General features: G+C 37.0%; 1 protein-coding gene across 1 annotated transcript; it reads left to right on the top strand.

Moving 5' to 3' along the window:
• Positions 1-40: 40 nt before the first annotated feature.
• Positions 41-16,032, top strand: LOC100372936 (mitochondrial protein C2orf69 homolog). Its single transcript, XM_085501344.1, has 2 exons — positions 41-298; positions 15,124-16,032. Exons 1-2 carry the CDS (start codon positions 53-55, stop codon positions 15,892-15,894), a joined length of 1,017 nt encoding a protein of 338 aa, XP_085357470.1. The 5' UTR covers positions 41-52; the 3' UTR covers positions 15,895-16,032.
• The last annotated feature ends 909 nt before the right edge of the window (positions 16,033-16,941 follow it).

Here is a 16,941-nt window from a genome sequence, read left to right as displayed (position 1 = left end):
GGTATGCTCACTTTGATTCAGAAGTACGCCCACTGGTTGATTTTTGTGTAATATGTTAATGAAAGTTAAGATAACCTTCCCGATTGTCTTGGTTTTTAGATGTACCGGTATAATGTTCTCGCTGTCCACCACATCACGCGGAATACATAGATCCCGTGCTGGGCCAGTTGACGGGCCTCCGGTCTACAGGCTATCGCGTATCGCTGGTCACGGCGATCGTCGAAACGAGGTGTTACTTTGCTTTAATAAAAACACCAAGCAAAGTCAACATGTGGTTTATTTCCCTGGAGACGTTCAGGTATGTTGTTATATTTCATAACATGTCGGTACTGCAGTAAACTATGGTCACAGTCCCTCTATAGACTATAGAGGGCCTGTGCTGTGGTTTTCTTCACAGTTGCGTATATTCCAGGGTGACGTTTTGTTGTCTATTAGCCCTGCGTACAGTGCTGTGTGTACGGGGACGCGTTCGGTTGATAGATGTCCCCACCACAGCCCTGCGAACTTCCATAGACAAAGTCCGGGACTTTGAAAAATATAACTTTTTTAATGAAATAATATGCCCAGGTACCAAAAATGATGATCGATTACCAGATATATCCAGAACTCCCAGTTCGGAGTCCAATTGTGGATGAAATCGGCTACTTTGCCCTAAAAACAAACGCATTCTCTCGCGTGAATGAAATTAAAAATGGCGGCGTTTGGTGTATAATTCCTCCGGTACCTACGCGTTTACAATTTGTCCGTCTTTACTAGTCGTTTTTTAAAGACATTTCAGTTTCAGATAACTTTATAATGGTTGTTACGGATAACTATCGTCATTTCAACCGATTTCGGCTGGGAAACTACTTATTTTTAACTTGCGCACCAATTACGGTGCGCTCCCGGACTTTGTCTATGGAGGTACGCAGGGCTGTGGTGGGGACATCTATCAACCGAACGCGTCCCCGTACACACAGCACTGTACGCAGGGCTAGTTGTCTATATGCTGATTTAGGGCCGTGGCCATTCACATACATAGCACTTCTACACGAAGCTTTCAAGTTTGAAATTCATCTTGATGAAAAGGGAAAGGACAACTGGGAAACAGGCATAAAACAAATTTTAGAAAATTTGAATATGGGAAATATTTGAAAAAATCATAAATCTCAGGATGACAAAAAAATCATTGAAATAGTAACATGTAAATTAGAACAATCTTTTGAAATCCATTTATAGCATAGAAACTTTACATGATGACAATAAAGGTGCAAATCATAAAAACAAGTTACGAACCTATAGGAAAATTAAAACAGAATCTGCATATGAAAAATATTTCACCACAATCAAAAATCCAAATAAGTGCTTTTACCCTTTCAAATCGAAAAGGGCAGATATAATATCCTTATAGATGTAATTGAAGACAGAATTTGCCAAGTTTGTGACAACCAGGATATAGAGAACAAAAAAACATTTTCTTCTCAATTGTAATCTATACAAGGAGGAACGAGAAATCATGATTAAAGTTATTAAGGTAGCGGAACTATTATTGACATACTTGTTTTCATCTTCTGATTGTGACTAAATGACTACAAATAGACCCAGGAAAGTATATATTTTTGGAATCGCCAGACTTCAAGCTTTTCAAAGGTGTGTTTGCCATGCACGTATCTGCATTCCACGGTGCGTTACTTAATCAAAAGTAAAAAAATTACTTTTTTTGTAAAAAAAACAAGACACTTCGCAATGAGCGTATTTTGCAGTCAGTAATATTTCCAAAATTTGTTGTTTACTATTGGTGATCCGCTCCGCTAGAATTGCCCTTAAAATCACGTTTGTTGGCGATCCGCCCCCCTAGGATTACCCTTAAAATCACTTCTGTGTTTCTGTGTGGGTGATTTCCAGTGTTTTCATGTATTAATTCTTCTGTGATTATTTTGGCATGGCCAATTTTGCTCAAACTTGGCAGGTAGGGCACACCTTCACCCTAGTTATAAGGAAAAATCTGAAAAAAAATATTCTGGCCCAACATTTCCATGGCAACAGCCAAAAAAACTGATTTTGTTTAATACCTTTGCGCCAAATGTATCTCACCCTACATTTCTACGATTAAGTAGCTTATTCTACTCAGTCTGAATGTGGGCATAAATTCACTAGGTTTTTATGTCTATTTTATTACCGAAAAACTTGACCTCAAAGTTGGGGTAACTTTTTACTAGCAACGGTTTTTAACTGCTCTGTGTTTTTTTCCATCTTTGCATTGGCTAATTTTGTTCATACTTGACAGGCAGGTTGTACCGTCACTAATTGAATACTTTCGTCCAAAATTTATTACCTCCTACCAGTCTTGTAATAGTGTTCATTACCAAACGCTTCAGCGTGGTATTAAGAGTTTGTTTTCAGGGTTGGGTGATACCAAGGTGGGAAATGGATGCACATAAGGGGTTAATTCCTTGAATTGCAATATAGAGGGTTCAGGCCGAAATACAATATATAGTGTTTTCATGTTTTGTCTGATATTTCTGTGGTATTCTGCTGCTGTAAGTAATGCACGATTTGTTCCGAAATTCAGTATTTTGTGTGCATTCCAGGGTTATTCGTTTTTTGCTGAAAACACCCCTATTTTTTAATGGCAGAGTCGAATAGTTTCACTCCCACTGGGAAATCTGCATTGTTGCTTGAATGAGAGCTAATTAAACACATTTCCCAGACCGGGGAAAGAGTATGCAACAGCCAATTTTAACAGCCCGTCACATGATTTTAGTCTGAAAGTCAACATGAAAAGAGGCTAGTCCATTATACGCAGGAGTAATTGGGAGTAGAATATGTGAGGGATAGTATTAACAGAGATGTGTATACTGGAAAGTAATAACTATCATACTTTTGCACTCTGAGCATTCCTGTTTTAGTATATTGGTTTGAAAATGTTGAACTTGCATGATTTGCAATGTGGTTTTTTTTACTGAAACTCCCCTATTGATCGAATTCGGGGTTTGAACGAGAACGACACACCACGTGAATCATTTGAATACAATGCTGAAGGCAAGCATGCCGTGCTACTGTGGTACTCCACTGACGGGATGACTTACTAGTACTGCATGCTACAACTTCGCTTATGATGTTGCTTGCTAGCCGTGGATTGAATGAATCTTGATTACCGGTTAAAATGTTGCTCATTTGGCGTTGGTAATCTTTATTTGGAACTGGGTAACGCCGCAACGTCGCCAGCAGAAACCTCCTGGTACTTCGTACTATGATAAAACTCAGTCAACATACACCAAGTTCTGTCAATCGTAGTATTCCATGTGATGTACACCTAATATGCAAAAAATGTTGCTAAACTGGATAAAAATAGCAGACGAACATTTATTTACAAAATAAAAATACTTCGGTTGCCAATGAAAACAAGCCGGTAAAAAACAAGCAATATGTTTTCGGCTGTTACCATGGTAGGACATGAACGTGAAGCTAACGTCGGTTTATAACTAAAACCAGGCACCTTATATGAGGTTCGCAAAATAACATTCAGTCTTTAGAAGTCACTTTATTTTATTGCTAGGACGTATTCAGCCGTTAAATGTATTATTTCCAACCGTTTTGCAATAGTATTTTCTAGATTGGAGGCAGCATTTAGATTTTATTCAAAGTTCAATTGGGATTACGTTGACCATGGAGGTAACCTCCATGCGTTGACAGTGTAACAATGTCGGCGCCAGTGATCACTTACCAGTGCGCAACGTAGCCAGAATAAAAGGCATGATCATTTGGCCACTGCTATTACAAGACTGGTAGAGGGTAATAAATTTGGGGCGAAAGTATTAAAAAAAACAGATTTTGGCTGTTGCCATGGTAGCGGTGGGTCAGGATTGTTTTTCCAATTAGTGATGGTACGATCTGCCTATCAAGTTTGAACAAAATCAGCCAAGCCAAAAAAAATCACAGAAGAGTTAAAAAGCCATTCCTGGTGAACAGTTACTCTAACTTTGGGGTCAAATTTCTCATTAATGAAAAAAGATATAAAAAATTCAAATAGTAACTTTGTACCCACACTCAAACCGAGTACAATGAGCTATGTCTGACGTGTTGTATCACAGGGAATTGGACAAACTTATGTATTTTAATAAATTATTGAATAATAAAATGTTATATAACTTTTCTTTTACCCCCTCCCCTTCCTGGTATCTAAATCAAGTAATCACTATTTTTATTTTGTAAACACATTTCCGTCTGCTATTTTTGTCAGGTTCAAATCGTTCACCAATCGTTCATTTTTGGCATGTTAGATGTACATCACATAGAATACTAGGATTGGGAGAACTTAATGTATGTTGACCACCTGGAAACTGAGTTTTATCAATCTTGAAGGGCTCTCTGAACATCCACCCGCAGCCTGGACCCGCAGTAAAATCAGCCTTTTCACTTTGGCGCGTAGATGTTTTGACTTGACAAGTTGTTTGACAGCTAGCAAAAAGATTGTGCGACGCGCATCGTCGGCGGCGTCTTTTTTTATGACGTTTTGAACACTTAGTCAATTTGAGCAGTATTTATTCGGACAATGACTCAAGTTTAGACGTCTGATTATTTTATTTTCACACGTACAGTGACACGCGTTCTACACTGACACGCGTTGCTAGGTCGCAGCACTGTCTTGGAGCATATTAATGGGCAATTGGGTTCCCCGACCTAAATTTCTATCCCGATTTGTTGCACGTTCTTTCTTTAATATGAAATAATCAAATATGGGACATATGTAATAATAACAGAACCCCATACCCTCCCAGTGGCTTCGCTCGTGAAAGTACGGCAGCAGGATACACCGCATCACTCGTGAAAATAACTTCCGTACGCAATGAAAGCCACGGGGAGGGTATGGGGTTCTGTCATAATACTTCATTATCACTGAAAACATTTTCCCCCTGAAATAAATTCCAGTGAAAATGCCATTTCCCTCACACTCTATTGAGACACAGCACAGTGAAAATTGGATTCACATGTAATGCTTGAAAACATGTCAGCAAAAATAAATTAAGTGAAATTCTACGTGACTTCATAAGAGTTGGAAATGAACAAATTACACCCGACCCTACCACTCCAAACACAATGTAAACTACACCCCAAAACATCCTTTCGCCCATGGGTACTATCGTGTTTCACCAGTGTATTCTATTTGACTTCAGGAGAAATTGAAATAAACAAATTAATTATAATTTCAGCCTCTAGTTGAGCACTGATTAAATCATAAACTACCTCGTCTTTATGTCAACTTGCAGTTATTCATTGCCTACATCAGTGACTTCAAAATATATGTTTCAATCCCAAGAATTTAACTCGCTGTTAATTGCATGTGAGTGCCAGTCTTTCATAAATTTCTATTGTCATGTCAATTTCTTGCGATTACTGGGAACATGAAGCTGTAACTAAATCCTGGTATAAGCACCGGTTAGGCAGGCTTGAACTATGCATGTGAAGCCACCCGAGAGGTATATTCAATCCAATAGATTTCTCATTGTTTGGTAACTATTTGCTGCGAATGCAGCAAAAATCAATATAAAAATATTACCCACACAGCATTCTACAGGTTACTTGTATGATCTTGTTTTTGTTTTTTTATTTTGGCTATGTTGCGCACTGGTAGGAGATCACCGGTGCCAATATTGTTACACTGTATCAACGTAATCTCAACGCAACTTTGAACTATGAATGAACTGTAAATGCTGCCTTCAATCCAGAAAATACTATCGCAAAGCGGTTAGAAATAATAAATTTAACAGCAAAATACGTCCTAGTAATAAAATAAAGTGACTTCTAAAGACTGAGTGTTTTTTTGCTAACTTCGTATACGGGGCCCGGTTTTAGTTATAAACTAACGTAATACCTTCTCGTTCAAGTCATACCATGACAACAGCCGAAAACATGTTGCTTTTTTTGAGCGGAGCGGATTGCCAAGCAGCCTATCGGCTTGTTTTATAAACTGGCTTGGCAATTCCCATCATGTCACAGCATTTCGGCTACTTTTCCAACAAATCCAAAATCACTCATAATTTTGTTTACTTTACATTTGTACTATGATTACATTTTAAGTTTTGATAATTTTAATGCATACATGCACACTCACAAAAATACCCCCAGAATAAGATAATTTAATACATAGCCTTGACAAATACGCATTATTTTTCCTTGACTTAATATTGCATTTTTTTCTATCTGTGTAACTCCATGTGGAATTCCTGATGAGATTTGAAGTTCAGTTCACAACTAACGGTTTTGCAATATTAGAGGCTGTGAACTTGTCCATGGAGGCTGCAGATTAATAAATATTGTATTCACTGACATTTATTTTGTATTTACATTTGTAATAAGTTCCACAGTATTTCTTACTGGTGTGACTACAGTGAGTAGTGTTTTTGTTTTGTCGAATGTTGTCAGTTGTTTGTTTTGTGTTCTTGGAATTCTGTACAAAAATCAACAACGGTTAAATAGGTGTCATTTCCACATTTTGCAGTATATCGTAGACAGTACTTGTATAATCTGTTCTCCAGCAGAAATATTGGATTGTTCGGAAGCATGAGATTGTAATGTACATTTCGTTCATTAACGTTGTACGATAGATGAAGCTTTCTCAGGGGCCTTCAGAGTCCTATGTCCTGGTCCTTCCTATGTCCTGACCCGTTTACTTACTTGTTACTTACTTACTTAAGTGTCTGAGTGGTATATAAAAAATGCGATCAAGTAAACGTCAGAATATTAAAAAAAAACAGAAACCTAAAAATCAGTTGCCCATGCCAAGAAATCCGCTGAACCAAAACAATCTGTCAGCCGTCGCCGTCCACAGCAGCGATATGATTTTACACATCGAAATTGAGAATCACAGGTGTATACATATTGCATAGAAATGGACACTAAATACATCTATCCCGGCCAGCAATCAAATCATCAATCTTCACGAGTGACGTAACTGACATTTCCATCTATTTGCTTCTATTCCCACTATCCTAAGACGCTCAAGTGAATGTTGTCAAAATCGCAAGTGTGCGTATTTTCGTACAGTGACGTAAACATTGCTACAATCAAAGACGCGCTGAACAGAAAGTCAATTCTGGGCTGGTACCATTGTCAAATTTTGGGGAGTACCCGGTAGAGGACTATTTATATGGGAGACGTTACAATACGGAACTATATAAAAAAAACGTTGAGGCCAAAAACGACCGATTTTCACCCAATCTTCTATGAATTTTTCATAATATAGCTAATTCAGTCCAGCGGTTAGATAGGGTATTTATTAGAGACGCCCGGAGAACCAAAATTTAGGACGTGAATCGCTGCGGCGACGAAAAATCAAGCGAAAATAGCCAAGGGGGTGAGGAACTGCATTTCAAAAAAAACGGGTATATAATAATTCCGCATTTATGCTGGTGATAGAAAGTTTTTTTTTTCACTTTTCCTAGTTGTTCAATAGTCTGGTAAATTGAATGTGTCTGGTTAGTTTTATTCAAGCAATGCGTTTTGTCCTGAATTTTAATTTCTGTTTAGTCACATTGCCCCCAACTCAAACCACAACACATTGGTAAATAATCCATGAAATAGTTTGTCTGGACACATTCAAGTTCCTCTCATTGTCACCTTAAAGCTGTGAAAATTTGGCGTTAATCCGATGACAATAAGTATTCGTTATTTTTTGTAAAAGACCTTGTATTTAGAAAAAAATAAACTCCTAGAAAACGTCCATGAAGTAACAGCAAAGATTTTCAAGCTTGTTTATCGGCACAATCGATTTGTTTTCCCATCAAGGTTTGTTTTAACATGTGTAGGGGCATCCAAATGTGTAAGGCTATTGGAAACCAAAAAATAAAGGAATGGGATAGCTATAATTCGATAAAATCTGCATATGAAAACACCAAAATCAATGATTTTTTTCAGTGGCTGTGTGACCTTATGCAAATGACTAATCTGTGAAATAAACAGGGGCTGAGACAAACCACTCAAATGTTTGGAAACACTCATTAGTTGTGTTCACGTTACACGAAGTACGGGCTAAGATTTAAGCTGATTTAGGCTTATCTAGCATATTTGCATTTCGGCTAGATCCAATTGCGTCCACGCACAGGGAGGGCCAGTCGTTAGCACGGGCTAAGGGGTGCCATTAGTCGGTGACCTTTGGTAAGCCGCTATTTACGAACGAAAAATGGATGACATGCGCGAGGTTCTATTTCTGCTGCTGGCATGTTTCGTTCCCGGGTTTCGTTCTAATTTTGAAGCGACGTGCACAGGAACACGAGAGGAGACGGACCCAATTTATTTGGATGCACATAAACAGTATACAACGGGCGTAACAGAATACAGAGTTTTATTAATGCATGTCATAGACAGCGAACCAAATTTATTTTGTCTTCGATTGGAGCTGCTGCATGCTGTACGCTCTACTACAGTGACCCGATTAGTGTGGAAGCGAGCGCGGAGTAATGACTGGTAGAATAGTGTCGTTATACGAACATGGGACAATTTTTACACCCAAAGGTCGCCGCAGAGGGCGCTTAGCCCTGGGCTAAGCGTTCGCGCATACTTCGTTAGCCCGTGCTAAGGTCTAGACCACGTCTTAAATTCGGGTCAGATTTAACCCGTACTTAGCATTCCTTAGCCCGTGCTAAGCGTTCACGCACGTTTTCTTAGCACGGGCTAAGGAATTTGACCTCTTAGCCCTGTGCTAAGGAGCTGTGCGTGAACGCAACTATTGTGTGTCAGAAAGCTACTGATAGCACATCCTAACATTGCTTTGTCTTGAGTTAATCTTTGAAACTTATAGGCACACAAATTAAACCTGTGTTGTTGATTTTGGAAAGCTCTACTGAAGCTGCCTTGCTCCCCTTCAGAAAGTCTACATTTTAACCAACTTGCATGACATTCTATGTTATGTTGACTTTGTCATATGAAAGTTCATATTGCATTTCATCAATTAATAAATAAATGTGAAAATCTTAATTTTCAACACAAATAATAGTCTTGCTACCTTAAATACAATAAAACTAACTTGATAATAATGAACAACTTACAGATATACTAAAAAGTAAAATGACAAAACAATCATTGAGCTAGGAAAAGTCATCCACTTAATCCTAAAATGCCAGATCCATCAACCAACCACCACATAATTTTTTTTTCTTTACATTCAAATGTTTGTGATTGTCTTCTTTGTTTGTTTTTTGCTACTTTATTGTATTTACAACCACGATCCTATGCTTGGATACAAATTCAATAATAAAGATTATTGCTATTATAATTACATGTAAATTGCTCAGTTTCTGGCTTTATTTTGATGTATTTTAAAATAATAAATAATAAAATCTATCTACCGGTACAATAGTTGGTTCGCCAGCATTTTCCACTATTGTATTGGTCAGGGCTTAAGGGGATAGCATACGTTTAATGTGTTTTTTTCAACTTTTTTTTTTTTAAATTATTGATGGTTATGACAGTATCTATGACTGTACTTTTATTCTAAACAAAAACTCCACTTTATAAGCCTTATTTTGACGTTTTTTTTAATTTCGAAACATTGCCACGTGTGGTTGTTTATAAACACAACCAGCACAAGCACAACATTTGCATAAAAGAAATCCTAGTTGACATTTGATGAAAGATCCGATTTGCATATCAATACTACAAAGTTTGTGTACTTAAGTTACTAAAGTATCAGTCATTTAGTCAATTGACATAGCGAAGTGAGCATCAACAAGCAAACATGTATACATTTAGTAGTTTTTATTTATTTAATTATTATGGGAAGACGACGACGAAAGAAGACGCCAATGTTCGACGCGGCTCGACTAGCATTACAATCACTAGTGTGACAGTGATACAACTGACTCAGAGTTGGAATCGGGAGAGGAATTTTCCGTGGCAGATTGAATTGTCGATCCGTCACATCAAGTTTCCGCGAAAAAGATCAAAGTCGATATGTGTTCGGATGAAGAGAGTGACAAACTTCAAGGCTCACTACGACTGGTTGACATGGGCATACTTCAAGAAAATTTGAACAATAACGTCCGATGTGCTACCTGCTTACTTCTCAAGTGGTTAGTTTATTTGCAAAGAAATAGAAAGCGATAAATATCCTCCTTTCTATCATTACAGCGCTTACATTTACACGGTCACTCTTATAACTTTCTCATCCTGTTTTATTTCATTCCAAATCTTTTGCATTTAGTTTATGAAAGATGAAAAAGTTCTGGGGACTGTGTCATTTATGTTTTGTAGCAACTAGTACTAATAACGTGCAATTCTTTAGTTGCTTGCAGTTAACTAAACTTGTGATGAAATGAAGAAATATTAAAGTTTCATATATGTAAAACATCACTCCCAGAACAAGCATAAAATATATTCAAATAAGATATTCTGCTCTCACTTTCCCACCAAATGTCATTTTGAGGGTGTTTGGAAGGGGTCTTATTCCTCACACAAACACATCGACAATGTAACTGACAAACAAAGCCTCCTATCTCAGTGTATATTGTTCACATATCTAGTTTTGTAATACATGTAGATTAGATCCATACACATATTTGTTGGTCAAAATGCGAAATATCGGTAATCTATTCTAAATCTGAGTGTCACCTAAATCCCTCTCCACCATAGAGGGCAGCAGCATTTTGAGTTTGGCTTAAGGTAGCGAGAAGGGAAATTTTCACTTTTTTCTTGATTTTTCAAAAATTGATAAAACGGTTACTTTAGACCTTGATACATCACCCCAGGTTTACAAAAGATCGAAATTACGAAATAACGTTGCTCAAATTAGTGTTTTAAAACACTAACAGAAAAGACTACAACTGCCGTTTCGTGGATATTTGCATAGTGTTTATCTTTGGAAGGAATTAAATGATAACATCTTATCTGTATACTCTGTTGTTGACGATTCTGATATAACGGGTGATAAGCTTCCAGTTGCAAACAATGCGTGTTTATCTAACGTCCATTGTCACCATTATTGTCAGTCGAGACTTCGTCGGAGAAACATGGTCATACAGTACTCATTTCGCCCAACCTTCCGCTTTTACATCGACCGCTTATTGCTTAATTTCAGACCACGCGGTCTTGTCCGACCGGAAACCGACCGCATTTTAATCGCGTTTTTTTTTTCGCTCGCTCGCTCGCTCATTGAAAACATTGACCGCTCGCCCAAACACTGAAAACTGGCACATGGGTGGTCGAAATGGTGGTTTTGATAGTAAAGTGTGAACATACAACTAGTATTAACTATTATTACATTCTGAACGACACTTCAAATCTAATAGCTGTATTACACTTGTATTGTGAAAGCAACTAAACTGGGACTTCTTGTTACGTGTTTTGGGTGCTTGTTCTAGATGTAATATTTTTATTTTTATTTTAATGAGACAGTTACGTGAAAAAAAGCCTAGGTAACTCCTTTTGACAGAGCAGAGAAACGAGGAAATGTTAGTGATTAATTCCAAAAATAACGATATCGAATCCACATCGGTCCACGTCTGGTAAAATTTGACATTCAATTTTTAAAATTAAGTCACGATCATTGAATGAGCTCGGTCTATACCGTATACGTACCGCAAAAGTGTTCCCACACAAAATATTTTCGACTAAAAACGGCCACATGCCCTGAAAAAATCGAACAGAGCTTGACATGTATGAATAATTTATTGGGCTTAAATGAAAAACGTGTCAAATTTAGTTATAGCCATAACTATTTGGTGGCCAGTCGATGAACAATTCAAAGTCCTTCAGGGCTGAAAATCATCGACGCTACTCTGGTTTACTTTATTTCACAACTTGCAGAGAAAACTGATTCGCGTGAGCTCTAATGTATCTTAGCCTAGTATTTTCTTTTTGAACTAAGGTCAAATTCCATCAGTTTGTCAAAATATATGTTTTTCAGCGAATAATTTTGAAGCCTGTCACAGCACAAACAACTATGTGAATCGACGCCGGTGATTGGATTGTACGACGTCCCTTCAATTAGCGTCAAATATGCTTTGTTACAACATCATTGATTGGCTGAGAGTCACCTGATCGGAGCACGAACTGGGTCACAGAACCATATTTGTCCGTATTATCAACAGGACTTTGCAAAATAACCACACCCACATTTTCAATCATTTTTAGCGCGGAAGTTGCCAACAAATGTAAAAAAAATCGTGAATTTCATGGATTCGAATAAAATAAAGCAAGCGATTGATAAGGATGATTATTAATATTTTCCCCGATGCTCTTCGAATTTTTATTTTTTTTATTTCAAGGTAAGAAATGGCTAGCTGAAGTTGCATCGTCTTCAATGCGGTTGTTTCACCGCGAACAACTCTAGCTCTGTTTTGGGCATGGTTTAGTTTTGCGATGTAAAATAAAATATATATTAAAATAATAATACATGATTAATTATTTGGGGTTTCAGCCCACAAATTACGGACATGATCTCCATGAAATACGGTCAATGTTTGTCTTCTCTCGGCTGATTGTCACGGTGTTGATCGACGCCCTTCCTAAACTCAGTATGGAGAAACCAACGGGGATCGACATTCCAAACAAACAATCGAAATTATCAACGAAAGACGAGATTTTTCTAAATATTTACAAACATACTGTCATGACAAACATATGTAAAATTAACAAATACACAAAGAGGTGTAATATTAAATTTTATTTTAGGCTTAGAAATATTTTCTTTCACTCAGCCCATGCATGTAACTGCCATTTAGCTTTACGGTCCTTCAGCATCGGGGGGAAAACAACAATAATTATACAAAACACATTGCGAAGACTCAACAATCAGGAAAGAAACCCCAGACAACCATGTCGTACTTGTGTTGAAATACATTTTGCATTTCACGTCAGAATATTGTTTAAAATAAAATATTCAGTCCAAGCCAAATCGAGGTCAAAGGGTCAGGTTGCGTGCATATAATTATATATAGTTAAAACAAAAAGTATTTGAACTTTTGTCAGCTGTTCAACATCTATAAAAACCAGAAAGACAATTATAAGACAATGTGAACCTCGGAAATTATTCTGTTAGTCCCGAATTTTAAATGCGCGCGAGCGAGCAGGTGGGCGGTGATATTTCGGGGTTTGCGCGGTCGAAAATAAAGCGGAAATTGTCCGGTCGAATTCAACAAGCGGTCGCAAAAGCGAGAGAAAAAGGTGATTGGAAAGCGAAAGCGGGCGGGAGGTTGTGCGAAAGGAGTACTGTAACTTTGCACAACTTTCTTTTAAATCGTTTTATTTTCCAAGTCAATATTCTATTTTACTAATACATTTTTTTTCTAACGCAATGGCGAAGAAAAGAAAGAAAGTGTTGACAGACGAGGCAAAGAAAAATCTGCCACTCAGTGTTGCACTCTGACACAGCAATTTTTTTTCAAACATCGGCCATTTTGTTTCACCATGAAAACCGTTTTATTAGATGTCTTATCTGAGACACTTGAAGGATTAGCTTGTTTGTAAACTGTCAGCGTGTACAGTGGGACAGTAATGTTTGTTAGAGGATTATCCCTCGTTGTTCGTTTGCATAACAATGGAAAACCCGAACGTTCCTGGAGTACGGACTCAAATGCCAGCAGTTTTCTTCATTTTTCACGCTCGAGCTTGAAATTATTCATTATCTGACACTCTTTATGAGTTCTATGATATCAGTGGTTAATATGTTTGGCCATTTTTAGTGTATATTTATAATAATGCAGCAAATCTACAGTGTTATATTAACCAAAACTGTTTTTCGCGTTTTTCTCGAGTTGAAGTTTTGATCGAGAACGACTCATTGGGACCGCCGCCAAATCAAGTGCGTTCGGACTAGGACATTCAAACTCGCAGTTATCGTTCAAAAGATAATGATGGTGCGAAATATGTCTGGGTTTTTAAAGAAAATGCTTTGTCACAGAATAATAGTCTGTTAAAGGTGCCAAGTATGAAATAATTTGGGGACAAAAAAACAATCCTGCATAGAAATCGGAATAATAGGTCTTTTGATTATCGGAGACGCATTTCAATGGACTTGATTACGGACAATGCATAACTTAAATTTCACCAGGAAATTCCGCAGTGTGCTCTCGCAATCGCGTACTTAGTCATTTTTACAAGGTTCGCCATTTTTGATGTCACGTGATAATTATGTAAACAATGTCTGTCCTGTTTGTGCGAACTTGCACCTCTATACTTAGTCTTTTGATATATATAACCTAAATTACTGTTCTGAACGAGACAACAGACAGAGAATGTTTTATTTAAAAACGTCACAAAACCTTCTCGCTACCTTAATACAATTTTTAAATACTGTAGAATACTTTATTTTCGCTTGCAATTTGTTTTTCGCTATTTTCGCTGAAAGGATGATTCCGTGAAAATAAAATCCAGCGAATATACTTTTTTTCCTATATTTCACAATAAACTCATCAATATCAGTGAAAATAAATTCCAAGCAAAACGCCCAAAAAGCCTTTTCAGCGAAAATTAATTCCTGCGAAAATAAAGTATTTCACAGGAGCCTGGTTGGGTCCTGATTTGACAATTCACCCTATTATTACCACAACAACTAAAATAGTCTGTGACCTTAGACGAAATTGTGCTTCTCTTTCTCTTTTTTTTAGCATTAATAGATGTCAGCAAGGAGCCATTAATATATTACTGATTGATTTTTTTTCTCCAGCGTCTGTGACTGTGTGCTGATGCATGTTTAATTTTTGTAAAACTGTGTCTGTGTCAAACATTTATCTACCAGATCTCTCTGATTATCCTCTTGAAGTACAAACATCAATCAAAAAATGCTTAAAAAAGAATTCCCACGTGCTGAGAGTATCGAAGACACATTACATTTAATTCAAGATTAAAGATTAACCTTTTAAACAAGAAGCTTGGCAACTAATATTTGTTATTGATGACTTTTTACCATCATGATCATACAGATTTGTCTAGTGTGTGTCTTAAGTAGTTTGAAATTACCTTCTTGATTTATTTATTTGTTGATGCCGAGTGTCTTCTCCAGGGATTCTATATGGAATACAGAAAGAGAAGTCTTTCAAATACCTGTCTATTGTTGCTGTGTACACCCTATATACTAGTCATAGATTGTATGGGATGCACTTTTCTAAATAAAAATGTTTTCCAACCTCAATTTTCCTTGTCTTACAGGATTATCCGGAACTGATGGAGATCAATAAAGATAACAGAAAGTGGAGAAAATGGAATTTAGAATATTCCGCTGATTTACTTAGTCGAAGATTTCCTGATAGTTATGTGTGGATTATTAGACCTGTTAGAAAGTATGCAGATAGCTTCAGTTGTTTTGACAACTTTGTAGACGGTGATGTTCTTGGAACGCCATCACACTCAGATAAACGACTCTCTATACACCATTTGAAAGAGTTATTGAATAATTCTATTCATTATGTCAACTCTGAAAATTTATGTAAAAAACGCAGCAAAAGTGTGAAACCTGATCTTACTTGTCAGACTGCTGAAACTCTGGATTGCAATGAAGTTTCTTGTGACAGTAGTATCCCGACTGTGCTGCCAGTTGTGATCGTTGGTTTCAGTAAAGGATGCATTGTTTTGAATCAAATGCTTCATGAATTGGGTCACGTACACAAAGATAAACATGTGAATGAGTTTGTCGGCCGGTGGAAGGCGTTGTATTGGTTGGATGGTGGACATAGTGGTGAACATGACACGTGGATCACCGATGAGACGATTCTCAAGGAATTGACAAAATTAAATCTGCAGATCAATGTACATGTGACACCATTCCAGATTAAAGACCCAAGAAGGCCATGGAAAGGCAAAGCAGAGCGACTTTTTGTTGATACATTGAAAGAGTTGGGTGCCGATGTTCGTGAAGTTATTCATTTTGAAGATGCAGGATATTCATTTGCTAATCATTTCAAAGTTTTGGAAGCATTTTAATCTCAAACAGGGTTCCCTCATTGCAAACCACTAGAGATTCATATCGTCAAGATATGTACCACACTGCACCGTGTTGGATATGCATCTCATACGACATATACAATTTGATTGCATGCTGCGATGACTGATGTTTTATACAGTCGTGTATTTGGCAATTTTGTATATCAACAACTTGGCCATGTGTATTTGTTTCTTGGATATATCCCAGGATGTTTCTCCATATTCACCATGGAATCAAAGGTTAAAATTAAATTTTTTTTATTCACTCAAACCATAAAACTACACGCAATACGTGAAGTTATTCCATTTTGGTCGTTGAATGATATATGCAGGTTTATTCGTGATTGCTCTCAATCATTTTTGTATTTGTTGGTTTTCACTAACACATGCAAAGAAATCAACACTTGTCAACAGTTGTGAGATTCCATAGTGTAAACCAAAGTGCTCTGCAACTTGTAATATGAAACAATTTCACGCAATGTGAAAAATGCTAAGACATCTTCTATTGCAAGTGCACTTTTTAGACAAGAATGAGAAATCGCTCAGAATACAAGAGGACTGTTTTTCTGATAAAATTCATTACATCACTAGATTAAAGGAAGGATTGATTGATTTATTGTAATTATTTATGGAAACTTTTTTTACATAAATGACACGTTTTTAGGCTCACAAATAATGAAAATGAGGAGCATACAACTGAAAATTAAATTATTATAGTTTATTGCACAGAAAAGCATCAAATAAATAAATATTTATTTATAAAATGAAAAAAAGAAATGTTTGCCTTTATTAAACATTGCCCAATTGCTTATTATCACTTTACCAAAAGACAATACTGTCAGTCTTTCTAAAGACCGTTCCAAACATGTCTTGTCATTGATAAATAAATGATTCAGGTCTTTTAAGATAACAGTTGTGCAAATCAATCACTGCACACAAAAGACTGCCGCAGACAGTGAAAGTAACATTGGATGACAGATTTTAAAAGCTAAAATTTGAAATCCATCCTGATATAGGCCACCATGCTTTAAGAACTTTAAGCTATCC

Source organism: Saccoglossus kowalevskii, chromosome 7 (genome assembly GCF_978046115.1).
Source record: "Saccoglossus kowalevskii chromosome 7, keSacKowa6.1, whole genome shotgun sequence".
Lineage (NCBI taxonomy): Eukaryota > Metazoa > Hemichordata > Enteropneusta > Harrimaniidae > Saccoglossus > Saccoglossus kowalevskii.
The sequence above is the reverse complement of the archived record's forward strand: the minus strand, read 5'-3'. Positions and strand labels throughout refer to the sequence as shown.